General features: G+C 42.2%; 1 protein-coding gene across 1 annotated transcript in view; it reads right to left on the reverse strand.

The window, feature by feature from the left end:
* LOC117507647 (eukaryotic translation initiation factor 4E type 3-like) overlaps positions 1–21,466 on the reverse strand; it is a 46,482-nt gene extending 25,016 nt beyond the window's left edge. The window contains exon 1 of the mRNA XM_034167470.1: positions 21,187–21,466. Coding sequence (XP_034023361.1) covers positions 21,187–21,371 — 185 coding nt within the window. The 5' untranslated portion in view covers positions 21,372–21,466. The remainder of the gene's footprint in view (positions 1–21,186) is intronic.
* Positions 21,467–21,720: the final 254 nt, after the last annotated feature.

A 21,720-nucleotide genomic window follows, 5' to 3' on the forward strand; every position in this document is an offset into this window, starting at 1 on the left:
ATAATCTTCATATTGTAGAATACACATATCTGGAGTACTAATTATGTGTGTAAAACATTGTGGTCATAACTTGAAGGGTTTTTGAATTACTGACTCTTGAAAATTGAACATGATCTTAGAATGTCAAAAATAGGCCTCCAGTCTCTTTATGATTTGACCATGTGGGAAAGTGCTCAGCTACTTCACAATTTTTTTTTTATGGACAGCATATTGATATTGATATACTGACTTTATGTCAAAATTTTTTTTATCTTGCTCAAATGCCTACATCGTGAAAAAAATTTGCAAAGTAGGGTACTGTAACATGGTGCGAACCAATTTTGAACCTGTATTTGCATATTCAGAAAACAATACGAGGTCTGTTAGAAAATTTTCCAACCTTTTTATTTTTTTCAAAAACCTTATGGATTTGAATCACGTGAGATTGCATCAGCCAAGCTTGAACCTTCGTGTGCATGCGTGAGTTTTGTCACGCCTGTCGGCTGCGTCATTTCCTTGTAAGCAGCCTTTGTGTGAGGACTGGTGCTGTGCGCTCCGCGGATTTTTATTGCGAGGAAAATGGCTGAACGACTGCAGCAACATTATTGCATCAAATTCTGCCAGAAACTTGGCGACAGCCAGGTGGAAACGATTCGGAAAATTAAGACGGCTTTCGGAGATGAAGCTATGGGCGTCACACAGATTAAGGAGTGATACAACCGGTTTAAAGACGGACGCACATCCGTGGAGAGCGAGCCGCGCTCCGGCCGGCCATCGACATGCCAAAATGACGAGATCATTTCCAAAGTGCACGCTGTAGTGATGCGGGACCGTCGAGTGACCATCAGAGAAATTGCGGAAGAAGTGGACATTAGCACTTTTTTGGCACATTCCATCGTGACAGAAGATTTGGGCATGAAACGAGTGGCTGCGAAATTCGTGCCGAGGTTGCTGACGGCGGAGCAAAAGCACCTCCGTGTTGAAGTCTCACAGGACATGCTGGACTCCACACAAAGTGATCCCAGCTTTATGGACACCATTATCACCGGTGATGAGTCCTGCGTGTACGGGTACAACCCGGAAACCAAATTCCAGTCGTCACAATGGAAGCATTCCACGTCGCCACGACCGAAGGCGGCGCGCCAAATGCACAGCACCGTGAAGGTGATGCTGACTGTTTTTTTTTTTTGACTCATGCGGTGTGGTACACCACGAGTACGCACCACAGGGTCAAACAATAACGAAGGAGTATTACAGGATGTCCTCCGTCGCTTCCGTGATGCTGTACGGCGCAAGAGACCGGAGTTGTGGGCCAATGGATCATGGCGCATTCATCACGACAATGTTCCAGCACATTCCTCGAACTTAATTCGGACTTCTTTGTCTAAAAACCAAACTCCTGTGGTTCAGCAGGCTCCGTACTCTCCTGACATGGCCCCTTGTGACTTCTGGCTGTTCCCAAAACTTAAAAGACCATTAAAAGGAACGCGTTTTGAGATGAGGGAGGACATTATGGCTGCAACGACGGCGGAGCTGCAGTCCATTCCGAAAGAGGCTTTTTTGGAATGCTTCCAACAGTGGCGACCCCGCTGGGAGAAGTGTGTGGAGTCCCAAGGAGACTACTTCGAGGGTGATTTCCAACGCTCCAGGTAAGCCAGTTTTTTTTCCCCGGCCAAAGGTCGGATACTTTTCTAACAGACCTCGTATTTCAGCTCTGAATGGAAGCATAAAGCTCAAATTTGGTATTTACAATATTTGGCACCCCAACAAAATGGATTAACTTTGAAAGACAGATGACTGAGCTCACTTTTTCTTTCATGGCATCATAAAATTAGCAATTCAGTCATCAACGCAATTTTGTTACCAAGTTTTGAAGAGCTGTACTCCAAGAGTAAATTGAGACAATTTTGATATTCAGAGTTGACTTTCTCTAAGTAAAATATATTTATCCATAAGAATGGCATAAGCTGTAATTAATTACTCCAAAAAAAGCAATACATGCACTCCTCACTGATACAATATATCCAATGGCAATTGAACAGGTGACTCCAATTTCATTATGTGCAGCAGCTGATTACATCATCAGCACATTTAAAACAATGAGCAGTTACTCTTGATATCAGATCTATTTTTAAACTGCAGTGACTCGTGATCAGCTTGTCTAAAATTGTTATAACAATTCCCTTGCCCTATTAATGCCTTTGATGAAATGAACAGATTAAGAAAAATACATAGTCTTAGTTGTTTTAACTACTGAACTAAGCACTAGAGGTGCACCGATCGATCGGGCACCGATCATTATTCGCCGATCACGCCTTGATCGGTTTGATCGGTGACCAGTAAAATGCGCCGATTAAAAGGCCCGATCACAACAGTGCAGGCAGTAGCGCAGGGAGCGCTTGGTCCTGTCATGACACGCCCAGCTAAGAGCATGTGTAGTTTCAAAATGGCTTCGCCGGTCTGGACTTTTTTTGCGGTGTCAAAAACAGACACGAAATTTGCTATTTGCAACACTTGCGACAAGGCTATCCCTCAAGGAGGAGTAAACCCAAAAACATTCAATACGACTTCTGATATGAGCTGGACGGACAAGGAGAGCAGTCGCCATCATCTAATGTAGTCCATGTCCGTCCAGCTCATATCAGAAGTCAAAATGAGTCAAATGGCTCTGAGAGATCTAAACAGACTGCTGTGTAATGAATGGAACCACACTGCCATCTAGTGGATATCCAGTGTGAGTGAGTGTGTATTTGTGAATCAGTAGGCATTTGTTTGTGGATCTGTGGATTTCGCGAAAAGAATGTCTCAAAATTACGTCACAGAGGAAAGTGATGAATGCATTAATTGGTGATCCACAAATGCTGAAACTCAATTCACAAATACAATTTCCAGTTTTACAAATGTATTTTTTTTTTTACAAATTAAATTTTATATTTGCAAATACACCATTATTTGCAAAGACCAATTTACAAGTTATAAATATGAAATTTGCATTTGTGGATATCTGAACACATTTGCAAATCAATGATAATTTGTAGATCACCCTGTGTGCACTTACAAATATTAATGAGACTATTTTAACCCCATAGAATGAGGGCTGTATTTTATATTCTCAATGTTCTGTAGGCTGTAACCTGAGCAACATGAAACATGGAAAAAAAAAAGCTTGCTGGTAGAACAAAGTCAGTGTAATAAAACAAAAGTTGACAGTTTATTCTAGTGTCTTTATTTGAATGCATGTTTTTTGTTTTCATCATTAAGTTTTAATGCAAAAATAGTCCTATACATTAGACCTATATTCTTATTTTGGGCATGATCCAAATATTTACTTGATCGTATCGGCCTTGATCGGTATCGGCAGATCAAAATTTCAGTGATCGGCCTAAAAAATCCTGATTGGTGGATCTCTACTAAGTACTATTAATATAATACTAAACTCAGTATACACTTTACTGAACCATGCAAGATTTCACCTGCTTTGAGAGAGAAACCCCATCCTGATAAATATATTGGATCTTGGAAAAAAAAAGTTTGGCACCCCGTATTAGAAGAATGAGCAGCTCCCGCCATGTCTGTTTTTAAGCTAAGTGCCATCGATGCTACTGTGAGCGCACATGGTGGTCACAGCGTGCAAAAGCACGAATCATACAGTGCCAAAATTGCACGAAAAATATCACTATTTCACAGTAAGTGGAACACAATGGCAAATGGTACGAATAATCCATGTCACATGATATACAAACCACCAATCAAATGACAAGGATCTATTCAGGTGTTATATATACACACATATACATTGCCTTCCAAAAGTATTGGAACATTTGGTATTTCACACATTTTATTAGGTTTACATCATTTAAAATACAAAAATTTAAATTTCAAAAATTATCTTCCTTACACTCAAACTGAATGCAAATCTTTACAACTTGAAATAAATTAATTAATAATATATAAGCCAAGATGATGGGTTGCATAAGTAACAACACTTTGGTCTAATGCCTGTAAATAATCAGTTTTATTGCCAGTTTTCTTCAGCCAAGTCAGGGGATGGATACATCAACATTTCCAAGGCACTGAATATGTCTTGGACATACACACATTTATTGTCAGGCTTACCGAAATGGCGTGGCTGGACACAAATGCAGGATTCAGATGTCAGTAAAACAGAGTGAAAGAAATGAAAAGTTCAGGCCAGGTTCGGTACACAGGTAGGCAGACCAAGATAAGTAGCAGCATCCGAAGCATTAAGCAGAGACAATGTCAAAAACAGGCAGGCAGGTCAAAAAACACGGGTAGTCAAAAACAGGACAGAAATGCTCAGAAGGATAAGTGCTCAAAAGTGAATCAAGGTTCAACAATCTCGCAACCAGACAGAGTGACAGGTGCAACTAATATAGAAGGAGTGATTAGCAGGAAATGGAGGACAGGTGTGTGTGGAAGGATATGGAAGGGGTATGGGAAGCTGGAGAGAGGATCACAGGGAAACGCCCACCACCAAGCAGAAGACAGAGCAGAAAGATCCCACCACCAAACATGACAGTGACAAAGAATGGTAGCTACAAAATAAAGAAACAAAAAGACACAACATACAAGCCCCAATCATGACATTTATATACATACGTATATTACAATAGCTAAGTGGCCTCTGTGTGCATGCGTGAGTATGGCTTCGGTTACGCACAACCTGGGGAGAGCTGACATTTGCCGTTTGGTATGCTTATGTATTTTGGGTCAAGGATGAATGCTGCGAAAACATCAAGTTGACAGGATAAATATTTTTTGAGAAATTAGTGATTATAACTCACAAAGTAAACAATGGATATTATGCTGCAATGCACCATGGGAATTTGGGGTTTGGGGGTTTTAAATGTTATAATGGTTCATGTTAGTTTAATAGTGTTACTAGTGTTAGTGATTTATTGCGTCTTTGTAGTTCAATTGGTTTAGTTAAGTGTTATGTTGCTGTTACCATGAATGACTTAAGTGTCTTGCTACCGGAACGATAAGTGAAAAGTGTAGTGCTTTTAATGTCTTCGTCCACAGTCTGTCCAACATTATGGTGATTCCCAGGTATCGGAAGGACTCCACAATGGCGACTAGGGAGTCACACAGGGTGTTGGTGTTGGCCAGGACTGGGTTCTTTCTAAAGTCAACAACCATCTCCATTATCTTGAAGGCAATGAGCTTCAGGTTGTTCTAACTGCACCAGGACACAAGGTAATGGATCTCCCGTCTGTACGCTGACTCATCCCCATCAGAGATGAATCCGAGGAGGGTCATATCTGCAAACTTCAGGAGCTTTACAGACTGGGGACTGGAGATGCAGCTGTTTGTGTCCATGCAGAGGAGTAGAGGAGAAAGAACACAGCCTTGGGGGTACTGCTGGACCATGTGGTGGAGACGTGCCCTCCCAGCTTCACATGCTGCCTTCTGTTGGACAGAAAGTCAGTCATCTACCTGCAGGTGGAGTCAGGCACAGCAAGTTGAGAGAGCTTGTCCTGCAGCAGAGCCAGTGATGATTGTATTGAAAGCAGAGTTGACATTGTCATTAAGTCCCGAAGTGCTTTGTTTTATGGGGATGGTGATGATGGTGGAGGCCTTGAAGCATGCCGGCACCTGGCATTTCTCCAGTGAGGTGTTGAAGATGTTTGTGAACACTGGGGACAGTTGGTCTACAACGTTCTTCAACATGGATAAGGAGACAGAGTCAGGTCCGGCTGCATTGCATGGGTTTTGCCTGTTGACATCTATCTCATGAATGGATAGAGGCATGGTGGGGAGGAGGTGCTGGTGGGTTGAAGCTGATGGTTGTCATTGCGAATGGAAGTGGGACTGTCCCATTGTCTTTCAAATCAGCAGTAAAACTCGTAAATCGGTTTGCTGAAAGAGGGTCCTTGGCAGAGCGGGGGAAGTTTGGTTTGCAGGTGGTGATTTGTCTGAGACCTTTTCAGACAGAAGTGGAGTCGTTGGCTGAGAACTTATCTGGAATCGGGTCGTAGGAGGAACAGCTGCAGCAGGGGACCCCAAAATTGTCTTTCATGCAAAAGAACACGTTTATTGATTGTGCTATGTTTCTAGTTTATGTGTCGACGACTAATGCATTTATTAATAAGGTGTACTGTTTTCTTGTATTATCCACTGTTTGTTGTGTATTAAGTGGTTTGGATTGTGTGTAAAATGTAAATAAAAACAGAATGATTTGCAAATCCTCTTCAACCTATAGTCAATTGAATACACCACAAAGACAAGATATTTAATGTTCAAACTGATAAACTTTATTGTTTTGTGTAAATATTTGCTCATTTTGAAATGGATGCCTGCAACACATTTCAAAAAAGCTGGGGACAGTGGTATGTTTACAGTTGTTCAACAGTCCGGGGTCTCCATTGTCGTGTTTTGCACTTCATAATGTGCCACACATTTTCAATGGGCGACAGGTCTGGACTGCAGGCAGGCCAGTCTAGTACCCGCACTCTTTTACTACGAAGTCATGCTGTTGTAACATGTGCAGAATGTGGCTTGGCATTGTCTTGTTGAAATAAGCTGAAAAAGACGCTTGGATGGCAGCATGTGATCTCCAAAACCTGGATGTACCTTTCAGCATTGATGGTGCCATCACAGATGTGTACGTTGCCCATGTCATGGGCACTAACACACCCCCATACCATCGCAGATGCTCACAGATGCTGGCTTTTGAACTTTGCGCTGGTAACAATCTGGATGGTCTTCTTCCTATTTTGTCCAGAGGACACAACGTCCATGATTTTCAAAAACAATATGAAATGTGGACTCATCAGACCACAGCACACTTTTCCAATTTGCGTATGTCTATTTCAAATGAGCTCGGGCCCAGATAAGGCAGCAGCGTTTTTGGATGTTGTTGATGTATGGCTTTCGCTTTGCATGGTAGAGTTTTAACTTGCACTTGTAGATGTAGTGATGAACTGTGTTAACTGACAATGGTTTTCTGAAGTGTTCCTGAGCCCATGCAGTAAGATCCTTTACACAATGATGTCAGTTTTTAATGCAGTGCCGCCTGAAGCCCCTGTCACAGTGGCATATTCGCAGAGCTGCTCATTACAGCGTATCGTCTACACTGTAATGAGTAGCTCTCCGCCCACTTCACATGGAGTTTTTTTTTTCTCAATACGCAGCAGTATGTTGAGGGCTATGCGCGTAGGACGGAAGAAATTAAACATGTTTAATTTTCTCAGCATAGAGCGCTGGACACAGTTTGAAGCAGGTCTGCGCAGCACAGCGTTACTGCATGCAAGTCTGTGCAACACTGCACTTCTGTACACAACCAGAAACTGAGTGCGTCAGCTGGAGAACATGAGCTCACAGCCCACAGCACCTGTGTGTTCAGAACAGGGAATCGACCCTCAACTCAGAAATCCAGAAACGGTCAGTCGGTCTCTCTCTCTCTCGTTCTCTCTCTCTCGCTCTCTCTCTCTCGCTGCATGTCGGTGGGATCATCAGATGACCTGATCGATCAGTCTGATCAAAGCTGAAAAGAGCTGTGACTTCTTAAAATAAATGCGCACTCGCATGTCGGTGTGATCATCCGACGACCTGATCGATCAGTCTGATCAAAGCTGAAAAGAGCTGTGACTCTTTAAAATAAAAGCGCACTCGCATGTCGGTGTGATCATCAGACGACCTGATCGATCAGTCTGATCAAATCAGCGGACCTGATTGGAGCAACCGGAGGTTTAAAAGTTTAACGAGTCACAGCATTTCATTCACAGGGCAGCCTTTACCACAGTCAGACACAGCAGCATCTGTACACAATAAAAGTGATCCACCAAGACCAAAAAAAGATAATAATAATAATAATAATGTTAAATGACTCTGTTTTTGAGTCGCACCACACCATGCAGTAGAGAACACAGCGCACTTCCACAGAGGCAGAAAATAGCACTGAACTGGTTTAATAGCGGCATGGTACACGTGACTGTGTGCACACATTAAAAAGCGAACACACGAAGCTGCAATTATGAACGAACACTGAAAAAGGCTGAGTACGCACGTATTTCGGGCATATTTAAATGAAACACAACACTGCAATGAGCAGCTCTACGAATACGCTAATGTGACAGGTGCTTAAGGGATTGAAGGTCACGGGCATTCAATGTTGGTTTTCCGCCGCGTACGTGTAGAAAGTTCTCCAGATTCTCTGAATCTTCTGATTATATTATGGACTGTAGATGATGGAATCCCTCAGTTCCTTGAAATTGAATGTTGAGAAGCACTGTTCTTACACTGTTGGACTATTTTTTGATGCAATTGTTCACAAGTGGTGATCTCGCCCCATCTGAACAGCTGAGCCTTTTGGGGATGCTCCTTTTGTACCCAATCATGACACTCACAATTGGAGTCCTCAGTTCCCAAATGCTTATTGAGTGTTGTTAGAAGGAAAGGTGATGTAACACAGTGTTAAACATACTACTATCCCAGCTTTTTTGAAACATGTTGCAGGCATCCATTTCAAAATGAGCAAATATTTGCACAAAAACAATAAAGTTTATCAATTTGAACATTAAATATCTTGTGTTTGTGGTGTATTCAATTGAATGTAGGTTGAAGAGGATTTGCAAATCATTGTATTCTGTTTTTATTTACATTTCACATAACGTCCCAACTTCATTGGAATTGGGGTTGTATTAGCATAACCTGAAGTGATCTTCTGTAACTGCCTGTAAATGTTATTGTGTAACTACTGTGCACCTGCTGAGTGTGTGTGAAAAATAAGAAACTGTGTAGACAGACTGTGGTAAACATATAAATGGGTCAGACATTCGGCGGCTAGAATGAGACATGGTTGAATGCACAAAACAACTCCTTTTTAGGTAATTATCCTGAAGGACACCGCACATCAAGCACAGATGACTGCAGGACGAGAAGGGCACCAAACAAAAAAAAATACAACATCTTAGTGGACTGACGCAATGTTTAGACAGAAACTCAGACAGTATACGAGTATATGTGTTCAACGAGAGGTAGACAGGGTTCCTGCTCAGAGCCTGATTGCTCGGACAAACTAAGCATGAACCCAGAGACTCTCTGTTAAGCCCCTTTCACACCAGGGCTGCTCCCAGTTGCTCCGTGTGGCGTCATGACAACACAGGAATTTCTGCGTCAGGTGCGCGCAGCAGGGGGCAGAGGAGGTGAGAACGCAGCCTGCAGGTTCTCTGCACAGAGAAGTCAGAGTGCAGAGTTTGGCTGCAGACAGACTGTGCACTCTGACTTCTCTTCTGCTTGTTGTGCTGAGCTGCAGGGCTGCGCTCTGAGTTCTGTTATAGTTTATCTTTCCCCCCCTTGACTGCAAGATGCGCGCGCGCGCACGGACCGTCCTTTAGCAAATGTGGAGATTGTTGGAGTTCTACTTGATGTTGACATGTCCCGGACTTATGTCCTTTTTTAACTGTGATGAGAGAGTGAGGAGAGAAAAGAACTAACTGCCTGCAGACAATTTTTTTTTTCTTTTCTTTCCTCCTTTGACCGCGAGATGCACGCGCGCGAACCGTCAAGCAATGCGGAGATGTCTGGAGTTCTACTTGATGTTGACATGTCCTGTCTCAGGACTTATGTCCTTTTTTTGTCCTTTTTAACTGTGATGTGAGAGTTTGAGCAGAGAACAAGGAAATAATGCCTGAAGCCAGACTTTTTTTTTCTTTTAATTGTTCACATGTGCGCACGTGAACGAACGTCCATGAGTGGACTCGAGATGTCCGGACTTTTTACTGGATATTTCTGGCAATCAGTCTGCATTTTTTTTCAGCGTGTAGTTTTTACTGCACTGAGTACACGGTATAAAAACAATCCTGTGTGATTTATACTGCGGGAACAACGGAACACAGCAGGAATCATAAATTGGCTCTGAGTCACGCCGGGTAACGCCTCTTTGCCCCGAGTTACGCCTCTTTGCTCCAGCTTGCGTTGGAACCACTTCTTTTCTGCGTCGAGCACAGGACGCCAAAAAAATTAAACAGGTTTAATTTTTCGGCGCCCGACTTGCTTCCTCCTTTGCGCCCTCGCGCTGTTGTGGCGCCGAGCTGCATCGTCTGGGCACCGAGTTGCTTCCACGCGGCATCGTCATAATGACGCATGGCGCAACTGGAAGCAACCGGGAGCAGCCCCGGTGTGAAAGGGGCTTTATTGTTACTTTGGCTCATTCTCTGTATTAACACTCAGAAGGCCAAGGTCTGGTCAAATGACCAATCTACCTCTAAAGTCCACGGATAGTCAAATGACTCCAAGATCCCCTATGGAGAGCTACTTCTGTTATGTAAACAAGGAAGTCTCAGAACACCTCAGGGGAGGGGCTGACTTGGCTAGCCACATTCTTGTGTTTGCATATTTGCTGTCTGTGTGTCTGCTTAGCTGAAAGGGCTGCTGATTTGTGCTTAGGTGGATAAATAACTTTACCCTGGGGGAGAGATGAAATTTTGTTTTCTGGATTTTATTGAAATGTACCAAAATACACACCAGAAAACCAAAATATATACAATAGGTACAGGTTACAGTCACTCGCAATGACTAACAGTCCCAACACTGTTATTATGTCATTATGTCCACATGATGACAGCAAGCAGACATGCGTCACAGTGGGCAGTTGTTAGTCCATGTCTATCCAAACACAGTACATGTTGTCCAGCTGGGACATCCAGAACGACAGATCTTTCAGCCGCTGTAGTGCACAAATAGTTGTAGCAACAGGTGTACTAGGCAGCTGTAATTTTACACGTTTTGCACACAACTTCTGCTTCATACGCAGCCCTTTCAGCTAAGCAGGCAAGTGCCTCCAAGATCCCCTGTGGAGAGCTACTTCTGTTATGTAAACAAGGAAGTCTCAGAACACACAGACAGCAAATATGCAAACACAAGAATGGGGGTAGCCAAGTCAGCTAGCAGGGTCATTTGACTCTCCGTGGGCTTTACAGGTAGAAGAGAAAAGCTTGGACCTCCGTGTGTTAAAGGTGAGGTCAATCTGAGAACTGGACTGAGTCCTGGTCATCTTTCCCTCTCTCATCATCGGACGTGCAGGGTGTGACTGAGCTAAATTGTTAAACAATTTCATGTTGATGTTTTGGGTTAACAGTTGTGTGAGACTGTTGTAAAAGGTCCGCTCTAACACCTCCTAGTCCTGGGTCTTCTCCCAGCTTGATGTGCATGCAACACATCCCTAGGAAGGCACTCGGGAGGCATCCTTACGAGATGCCCAAACCACCCCAGCCGGCTTCTTTCAATGCAAAGGAGCAGCAGCTCTACTCTGAGCTCTTCACAAATGAATGAACTTCTCATCTCATCTCTAAGGGAGACAGACACCAGCCATTTTCATGAGGAAACCCATTTCAGACGCTGGTACCCAAACCTCATCACCATAGGTGAGAGTAGGAATGAAGACTGACTGGTAAAATCAAGAGCTTCGCATTTTGGCTCAATTCCCCTTTCATCACAAAGGTACAGGTGAAGAAGAAATCATGCAAAAGAACACGTTTATTGATTGTGCTATGTTTCAAGTTTATGTGTCAACTACTTACACATTTTATTAATAAGGTGTACTGTTTTCTTGTATTATTCACTGTTTGCTGGGTATTAACTGCTTTGCATTGTATTTGGATTATATTAGCATAACCGAAAGTGATTTTTTGTAACTGCCAGTAAATGCTATTATTGTGTAACTACTGTACAATTGCTGAGTGTGTGTGAAAAAACAAGATGTGCGACGTTTTAGAAACTGTGTAAACAGACTGTGGGAAACTGATAAATGGGTCAGACATTCCGCGGCCAGAATGAGACATGGCTGAATGCACAAAACAAAACTTTTTTAGGTAATTATCCTGAAGCACACCGTGTGTCAAGCACAGAAGACTCCACTGCGTGCAGGACGAGAAGTGGACTAATCAAGAAAGAATTCAACATCTTAGCGTAAAGACGCAATGTTTAGACAGTAACTCAGATAGTATATATGGGATCAGGGAAAGGTAGACGGGGTTCCTGCTCAGAGCCTGATTGCACGGGCAAACTAATCGTGAACCCAGAGACTCTCTGTTATTGTTACTTTGGCTCATTCTCTGTATGAAAGCTGAGGTCAATCTGAGAGCTGGACTGAGTCATGGTCATCTTTCCCTCTCTCATCAATGGATGCGCGGGATGTGACTGAGGTAAACTGTTAAACAATTTCATGTTGATGTTTTGGGTTTACAGTTGTGTGATACTGTTGTAGAAGGCCCGCTCCAACACGGTAAAACAAATGCAATACCGTCCCTGCTGCGCTGATTCTCCGGCCAAACACAATAAAATGTTCACATTTTTCTTTATAGCAGTTCTGTAATTTCAGAAATGCAACAGAAACAACTAGAGCCCGACCGATATATCGGCCAATATAAGCACTTTTCAAAGTACTCACTATCGGCCGAAATTTTGCCAATAGAACGCCGATAATTTCTCATAAACAGAACAGTTACTGAAATAATGCTTGTGTCAGCAATGTAAAATGTCCTTGCACTGTTTGTCGAGTAGATGGAGCTCTGACTCCATTCAACTGAGAGCTGCTTACACCCCTGCTTAAATGTGTTCATCACCAGCCCCCATAGTTCGCCGTCACACTGTACTGATCAGCTGACAAAAGCATACAAGTAACAGGGTTCTAGCTAGCGCAAACTTGCGTTATCGTCAGTTACGCTATAATTTTGGACCGTTACGCTTATTTTGGACCGTTACCATTTTCAATACAGCGTCTGTAATCAACCATTTCTGCAGCGCGACTCCAGTTTGACTCCACGCAATGCTTCGATTCAATGGCTTGTGGCTCTTTGATTCACTGCTCTTCAGAAGCGGTCAGTCCGCTTCTTAACCCCTCTGAAAGCCCTTAAAATATCATGAGTCACTTTTGTGTGGATTAAAGTCACTAACTGGGACTCTTGTCTTGTTGCAGTTGAGAAACGAGAATCGTCCTCCGTTTCGTTGTCACAGCTTTAAACGCTGCATGGCTCTCTGCTGAGACAGAGTCCGCTCGGAATTAATAACTTCAAAACAAATCGCCGCTTTAAATAAAATGACACCTCTTACAAACGTTGCAATACAGACAATAAACTACAATCGACTGAAACATTTTTCCTCCCAAAATGAGACGTCTTGCATTCTTTATAAGCCTGACCTGCAGCACAGCTGCAGCTCATAGGTATGGAAATACATTCATGCCAATAATAATGTCTGAATGGCAATGCTTTTGACAAAAACTAACAAATTTTATTTCTGTTTATGTCCAGAGATCAAGGATCCACCATGTAGAGTTTAAGGCTCCAGTAACCAATTTCATATTTATTTACTTTAAGACTCAATAAAATGTTGTTCAATTTCAACTTAATCAGCTTATAAAGCACCAAATTACAACAAAAGCCTTCTCAAGGTGCCTCACACAACAGTTCAACATAAAAAATGTAAATAAATAAATAAAAATAAAAAATTCTAATACCTAATTAAAAACAGAAGTAAAAGAATAAAACATAACAAAATAAAAACTACTCACAAGAAAGAGAATAAAAATAGGTTTTAAGTCTCGACTTAAAAATGTCCACTGACTCTGACTGCCTCGCTGAGGGCCATGTACTGGCTAACCTAGAATGAGATTGCCCACTCAACAAACTTCCCCAGCCTTCTGGACATGATGAAGGGACTTGGGCTGTTGTACCTGGCTTTTCCCCTTTGGGTACCCATAGAATGGCCAATTTTTAGCTTGAATTTTCAAAAGCTTCCCCCCTTCCACACTACCCTGTCGCTTCGCTCCCTCGACATTACCACTACACTAAAATTTTATCCTAGCTAGATCCCTGAAGTAAGTTTATAAGGATGTTGTTTGGAATAACTTTGTGATTACATTCACCCCACATTTCTCCCGTTTCAGTTCAACTCAGTTTGATTAACTCAGTTTATGTAGTAATGTGTCAAATGTGCTTCATTGCGTTGGTCACGCTTTTTATTAATCCTACATTGTGTAGACCTTATTTCTAGCATGAAAAACTTTCATTTACTGCTAATAGGTTGAAACACTTAGATTCACTGGTCGTCTGGAAGGGTTCTGGGAATTACTGCCGTTCACCATTAAACCTCTGGGGCCGACCGTCGGCCATCTTGGTACTCCTCATAGAAGATGTGTGATGACGCGTGCAATGTGAGTGTCCAATCGGAATTGGTTCTCTGTCACATGGTTTTCCAAAATCCAATCATAGGGCAGATTTACCTCACGTGATATGGCAAAGATCGTTTTCAGGAGTGATATCTTACTAGTTGGCCCGTTTGAACAGCCCCCTAACACAGACCGCAGCCACTGAATTTCGTGTACAGTAGCGTTAGCGGACTGCGAAATTTAAGGCTTACAGAGATTGTTTTAAAGGCTTTAAGCGACGCATATAATAATGACACGTGCAAACTGCGCTGTTTTCAACTGCTCGAACGGAATTTATCGCCTTGAAAGGTGACTGAAAAAACATGATTTCAAGGCTCCACAGAGTTCACCCAAAGACGGAATGAAGAAGAAATGTGGTTGTAAACCTCCATTCATTCTCTACAATTTTCCCACAGAAAAGAAAGATCCAGATGGACGTAAAAGATGGACTAAAACTATAAGTTTCTTGCACACATTTATTTTGCCAACATCCTGAAACCATGCCGAATTAATGTGGTTAATGGTGCCGTTTTCGTACATTGGCTGATGACTGTAATGTCGCACCTCTGACTGTAAAATGACACAGACTATGTAGCTCTACATATGTTTTGCATTTTTTGAACTTGAAAATTCTTCTCTGTTATAAATTTAATCAATATGAGGACAAAGCTTCAGCTTTTAGCTCATATCTTTTTTGTTAAGGGTCCAAAAAAACATTTTATTCATTTAAAAATAATAATAATATCGGCTGATTTATCGGCAAATCAGCCGATTTATTGATTATCTGCATTTTGTTCATCCAAATATCACTACTGGCATCGGCCTCAAAAAAATCCATATCGGTCGGTCTCTAGAAACAACCACAAATCGAAAAAAGTTGGGACTATATGTAAAATGAAGATTAAAAACAAAAATGTTGCACTATTCCATTTCTCCACCCACAGAAGCCAAATGTTCTTCCAGGGTTGTGGCTTCCCTCACTTGTCTCCTTTTAGCATGGACATTTAGTTTTTGAGAACTACCTACCTGACACAGATTTACTATAAATTACCACACTGTTTGTATTTCTGAATGACTGATGTAAATGAAGTCTAAGAAATAGTTACTGATTTGGAAATGTTCATGGTTTCATCCCCTGATGTTTCTCGGAAAATGCTGTGGGCCTTAATTTAGGAAATTACGTATGATTCGACTCATCAACTAATCGCAAAAATAATCGTTGACTAGTCGACTATCAAAATAGTCGTTTGTGGCAGCCCTAGTGTAATTAATAAAATTATCTTCACGGACGATTAGTTCGCACGCGCACATGGAAAAAAAAACCTGGCTGCTGCTGCGGTTCCTTGCTCTCTCTCCCCTCAAACTCTGTCATAATTGTGTTACAAACCAGTCACCATTTGTTTTATTATACATCTGTGTAGTTAATAAATAAAATAATCTTCATGGACGATTCGTTCACGCACATACATGAAAAAAAAAATACTGTCTGCCGCTGCTCCCCTCAAACTCTCCCGAGAGGAAGAGTCGGACACATCAGAGGAGGAGTTTTAAAGTTGATATAAGACTGACTTTTGGTTGTGCAAGTAACTTTTTTTGGTGCAATTAATTTTTTTTGTTACTAGCACCAGTACAAGTAGGTTAAAAAATGTATTTCTACCCCTGCTACTTTTGTTGAGAAGGAGCAGCACATGGACTTCATTTATAAGTCAAGGTAAGTCCATAACACGTTTTTAAATAAATGTGTTTTTTTGTGTGTGTGTTCTACAGTTTTATGTGTAAAGAATGCTGATATGAGATTTTAAACATAACCCGTTGACTGTTGCCAATCAAACAGTGAATGAGTTACTAGGGTTCATATGTTTGTAAATCTGAGTGTGATGAAATCAGCTCCTCACCAGCCATCAACCTCACTGCACGTCACTGCAATGGAAATAAGCGTTTATGCTTTATTGTGGTATGTTTTTATTGATGTTGCAGAATAAAATCAAACAATCAATCAACAATATTTTATTTACGTTTTAACGGCGTTTCCAGGAGGGCGTGCGTGTGCGCATACATGAGTTTTTGAAAAGAGCGGAAGTTACCTTTAACCACGTGATGCACCTGCAGGCTGACGTCCCCAAGTTGTCTTCTAAATCACTCCAGAGGTGTTATCAGGTTACAAAAACAATGTTTTCAGTTTCAGAAGTGTTTATTTGTTACTAGCTTTTACATAATATAGGAGGAGAAGAGGGAGACCAAAGAGGAGGTTCATGGATGTGCTGAGAGAAGACATGCAGGTGGTTGGTGTGACAGAGGAAGATACAGAGCACAGGGTGAGATGGAAACGATTGATCTGCTGTGGCGACCCCTAACGGGAACAGCCGAAAGACAGAAGAAGAAGAAGATGAGAAAGATGTTAGATTTACCCAGAAATGCATCGGAATTAGCAGCCAGTAAAACCAGGCACTGATGTCACTGTGCCTCTCTACTCTGGCTCTACTTTGCTGTAGAGTGCCTTGATTGGAGAGTAGCATCCACTCAGAACACGGTGCCATTTTGGGTGTAACTGCGCTGAACTACTGAATGAACCTTTTATGTTTTCAACATTTTTTTTTAAATCATTTAACCATATACAGCAACCCATCCAGGTACAGGTGCTATCAAAATAAAGAAATAGTTAAGATAATGAATTTATATAAATTTACAATTTATGATGATTTATTTAATTTATTTGAAGCCTGATTTATGCAGCCGCTGCTCTTTAACTCCGTGTCATGCAATGACGTGCGTGACAGTTTTAAAGTTCTCCGCCTCTGGATTATGCTTTATTATGGATTAATTTAATACAGAGTTTTTCTTTCTACAATCATCACCTCCAAATCAAAGGTAAGCTGTAATTTTCCTCTTTTATCGACTTTGTGCTGTAATGTGAGGCGGACTTTCTGATCCATTTATCAGCGAGTGCGCTATATAATATGATGGCAGACAAAGGAATAAAGCAGAAAAGTTCAAATCACAGCCCTTTGTGTTAATTTAACAGGTGCACGTCAGGCTGCAGGTCCGAGTCTGAGCACCATTTGAAAACCTAAACGGTTAGACTTTTAATCACAGAAATGATTCCTTCCCACTTTACACAAATCGGCGAGTGTCAGAGCGCTGAACTTTAATTTGTACCTCTATTACTTTGCATGTCCAGACTGCTTGGGGTTTTTAATGAAAATACATTGTGATCGGATGGGACATTTTATCCGATGTGAACCAAAAATCCATTATACAAAATCCATTATGTACGGTGTTATTGCATGGACAACAATACAAAAACTTTTTTTTGTCCAGTGACTGTGAATATCTGGTTTATACGATGATGGTTTAGTTGAGTTTTACTGTACATGGGACTGAACAATAAATTTACCTTGCAAAGCTTTAACGATGATGTCGGCTTCCATCCCACATGGCTGACTTTATTTTCCCAATTTTTTCTTCTGTTCAGATCTGAAAGGAACCTGTACATTTTTTTTTTCTTTCTCCCCTGTCTGCATATATAGTAATAGTAAATGTCACACTGGCAGAACCATTTATGTACATTAATACACATATATGCAATTTATTCTTGCAAGACAGAAGGTATGTAGTTCATGAGTGAACGTGGTGTGCGTGTGTGACCCCCATCCGCCCTTCCTGATGAGCCTACACCATTCTACTCAAAGCCAACCGACAACTTCTATCAGGAAGGGCCGACCACCAAAACAACACGAAGACAGACAAGACGAAAGACAAGCGGTGAAGGCAATAGCTGTGAAGTGATGAGAAGTGAGACACTGAGGAGACGGGGCCCCAACCATACAACTTAGCAGGACAAACAACCACAGATGAACAAGTAGTGACAGCAACAGTCTGTTGTCTAATTAGTGAGGATCTATACCCTAATCTAGGACACCAGAGTCTTGATCCCCTTGAGACTACCCAAAACCGAATTGTGGCGACGGCCATAAACACACAACCATCCACGCACAGAGACCCAGACCACAGCTAAATACAGTGGATGGTGTGCTGGGCCAAGACAAATGTACAGAACCTTACCATATGACATGGACCACTCCGGCACGTCAGAAGCCATACGGCCGACAGCACGCAACGACGGAAATGGGTCCAGGATGCAGGGCCCCAGGAGAAAAAGGGCAACGGAAGGGCACAGGGGCCAGGAAGGGCAGCCACCAGAGCCACTGGGGCAGCCCAATGAACCACCAGGGGTATCTGTACATCTTGAAGCCCTTGCTGTGACTATTTGTGCATCCAAATGCACAGCAACCCGGCATTTTCAGGTCAGTTTGGGTAAATTGTCGCACCAGATTAAAATGTCTTAAACTAAGAAGTTAAAAAATAAATAAATAAATCACCCCATACAGTTGTCATGGAACAGTAAACTATCTATCAGGGCTGTGAAATGAAAATTGTAAAATCCAAGGAAAATTTGCAGGGGGTCTGGGGGGCACTGGCCCCCAGGAGCCAGGGTCTCGGGCCCCGTGGGATCCCAGAAACCAAATTAATTTTTTAATCTAATGATACATTTTCAGCATCTCCTGGAACTAAAAGTCTCAAAATTAGTGCATAATTAAATGACCCTGTATTCAACCTTTCATTTGAACCAGCAGGTATATTATGTTGAAATAACAGAATATGACATGGAAGGAGGACCTGGAATGATTTTCCTTTTAACTGTAAACCAAATTAAGCATTAACTCAGAACATTTAAACTACATGAAATTCATGAAGACTGAAAAGACTGTTACAGCATTTCAAAAACCACAGCTAAAGCTTGGAGAATATTTTGAAAATCATGGTAAAATATCAATAACATACATTATAGTAAAAAGCCACATATTCTTGTGTAAATTCCTGTAAATCCACTCAAAGCCACAGTGCCTTTTTCCCATGAAAAAAGTCTACATTAATAAAAATTCATTTACATTCTTGTGTAAATTCATGTAAATCCATTCAAAGCCAGTCTTTTTTTTTCCAATGAAAGAAAGTCTAGATGAATGAAAAAAGTCACATAATCTTGTCTAAAACCCTGTTTGAACAGCAAAATGTTTATTTTCCAGAGAGAAAAATTCTTACCGTGTTTCCCGAGAGCACAGTTCACGTTTCCCGTTTCTTTTACCTTTCAGAAGTGTTGATGAAGCCAGCGACAATTCCATGGATTCTTGTCCTTATCAGACTTTGTCAAACCGTCTTTCTCACCAACTTCTCTCTGTCCGACGTTGGTCTGTGAGACAGACAAGCTGCACAAGTCTTCTTTTAAAAACTTTAGAGCTCTAAAGATTTGCAATGTCCACATGCTACGTTCAGCTTTAGCTTCGCGCAGGAGACACACAGCGTCGCCGCAGCAACCAACCAGTTTCACTTTACGACAACTGTCGCAACAGCCAGGCTTTTTTCTCCTTGAAACTCCGCGGAGGACACTGATTTGTATGAGGTCTATTAGAAAAGTATCCGACCTTATTATTTTTTTCAAAAACCATATGGATTTGAATCACGTGTGATTGCGTCAGACAAGCTTGAACCCTCGTGCGCATGCGTGAGTTTTTCCATGCCTGTCGGTTGCGTCATTTGCCTGTGAGCAGGCTTTGAGTGAGGAGTGGTCCAGCCCCCTCAGCGGATTTTCATTGTCAGGAAATGGTGGAATGATTTGGGCTTTTTTTCCATCAGAATTTTTTCAGAAACTGTTAGAGACTGGCAGCTGGAAACCATTCGAAAAATTTATCTGGCTTTTGGTGAAAATTTTACGGGCTTCACAGAGAATAAGGACTGTTACTACAGCTTTAAGGACGCTCGGCACGCTGCGCTCCGTGCCGCCATCGAGAGCCACAAACCACGGGATCATTTCTAAATGGATGGCTCTGTGGATCCGAGACCGTCGTGTGCACTTTCTCTGGTTATCACAAGAGCTGGACATCAGGCATTTTCCGGCAGATTTCACTTTTAACAAGAGATTTTGTCATGGAAAGCCGAGCGGAGGCTTCGCGCGTCACGACCGATTTGCTGATGGAGCGAGACAAAGGAACACCTCCGTTTTGGTCTCACAGGACGGCTTTGCGATGGCGTTCAGACAGCTGTCGGTGGTTTTCCATCGCGTGATTATAAGAGAAATTGTGGATGTGCCTGGACATGCCAGAACATGTCCCGTGAGGCTTCATCACGGTGTTGCTTTGCGCCATGCGGCACCCACGCATGCGCAGATGTGATGCGCACTTCGCTTATTACAGAGTTAAATACTAACCCCCCCCATGATGAAATCCGCAGAATTTCGCGGATCCGCTGAGTTTTCACAGCCCTGATGTATAGAGGCCAAAAGCATTTTTATTTTTTGTCAGGCTGTAAACATGTTTATATCTGCTCTAAATTTGTACATTTTCAAATGTGCATCTCCAGGAAAGTGCTGTTTTAGAGCCCACCTCAAGTGGCCAGTCAAGGAACTACACTATCAGGTTGGGGTCAAAATACGGGCTCGAGTGTTGCTGCATGGCCTGTACATTCCAGATACGTGTAAGGTGTATTTGCTCCCAGTTGTGCAAGTAACATGGCCAGTAGTCATACTTTCCCACAAGGCAGTGAAATCCGTTAAGGTAGTAAAAACAGAACCGACAACGACGAGACTGAACTTGGTTTTGGACCACAATGGAAATAAGTGTTGCAAAGTGATGCATTTGCTTTCGTAAGTGTATTGAACTGTACAACAGAAAAAAAAAAAATCAGTCACTTCTAAGTTGATATTTAGCAAGGATGCACAACAGTAAGTCCTTACTTATCTGAGCAATCCAAAATAAATAAATTAAATAAATAGCGTGGAGTCAGGATGAAGGTTGTGGTCAGAGAAGTCACTTTGCTGCGCCGAATCACACGGTTTGTGTAAAATAAGGTCATTGATCAGTTTGTTGTCTGTGTCGGAGGCTAGCTGCTGGCGGCTAACAGTTAGGTGGCCCTGACTTTTCTCCATCACCACGGCTCGTCCTGTCCTCACCAACAGCTCCATGAAATTAGGCACAAATCTTTACCTGTCCAGCCAGAAGGTCCACGGGGAGTGCAGCGGCAACGTCGCGCTGTCGTCCTCTCGGTGTTTCTTTGTGATGGTTTCCAACTCTTTCTCGTCGATGTCAATCCTGTTGTCAGAGGGAACCGTCTGTCCGCTGAAAACTCCTCTGTCTCTCTGTAACTCCGACTGACCCGCGGGAAGCGACATTTCAACAGGAGCCAAAAGTTCTTAATGACGGCGCTGATAATTATTAAAAAAAAACACACCAACACTCGAACGCTGTTCCGCCTGACGACCGACGAGGCGTCTACGTCACCGTGCGCGCACACATCGCTGTCCGCTCAGCCCCGAGACCAGCACAAAGCGAGATGTCACACTCTGCCCAGTTCTCTGAGCACAAACAACTGACAACGCAGCTTTCAGACGCTGGGAATTGAAAAGAGGCCGAATTAAAGAAATACCTCAGAAAAAACACAAACCAACTGTTTTTCAACTAAAATTCCACATTTGAAGAGTATTTTTTATTCTATTGACCAGCTGTCATATTCAGTTTTTT

The sequence above is a fragment of the Thalassophryne amazonica genome, chromosome 3 (assembly GCF_902500255.1).
Source record: "Thalassophryne amazonica chromosome 3, fThaAma1.1, whole genome shotgun sequence".
In the NCBI taxonomy this organism is placed as follows: domain Eukaryota; kingdom Metazoa; phylum Chordata; class Actinopteri; order Batrachoidiformes; family Batrachoididae; genus Thalassophryne; species Thalassophryne amazonica.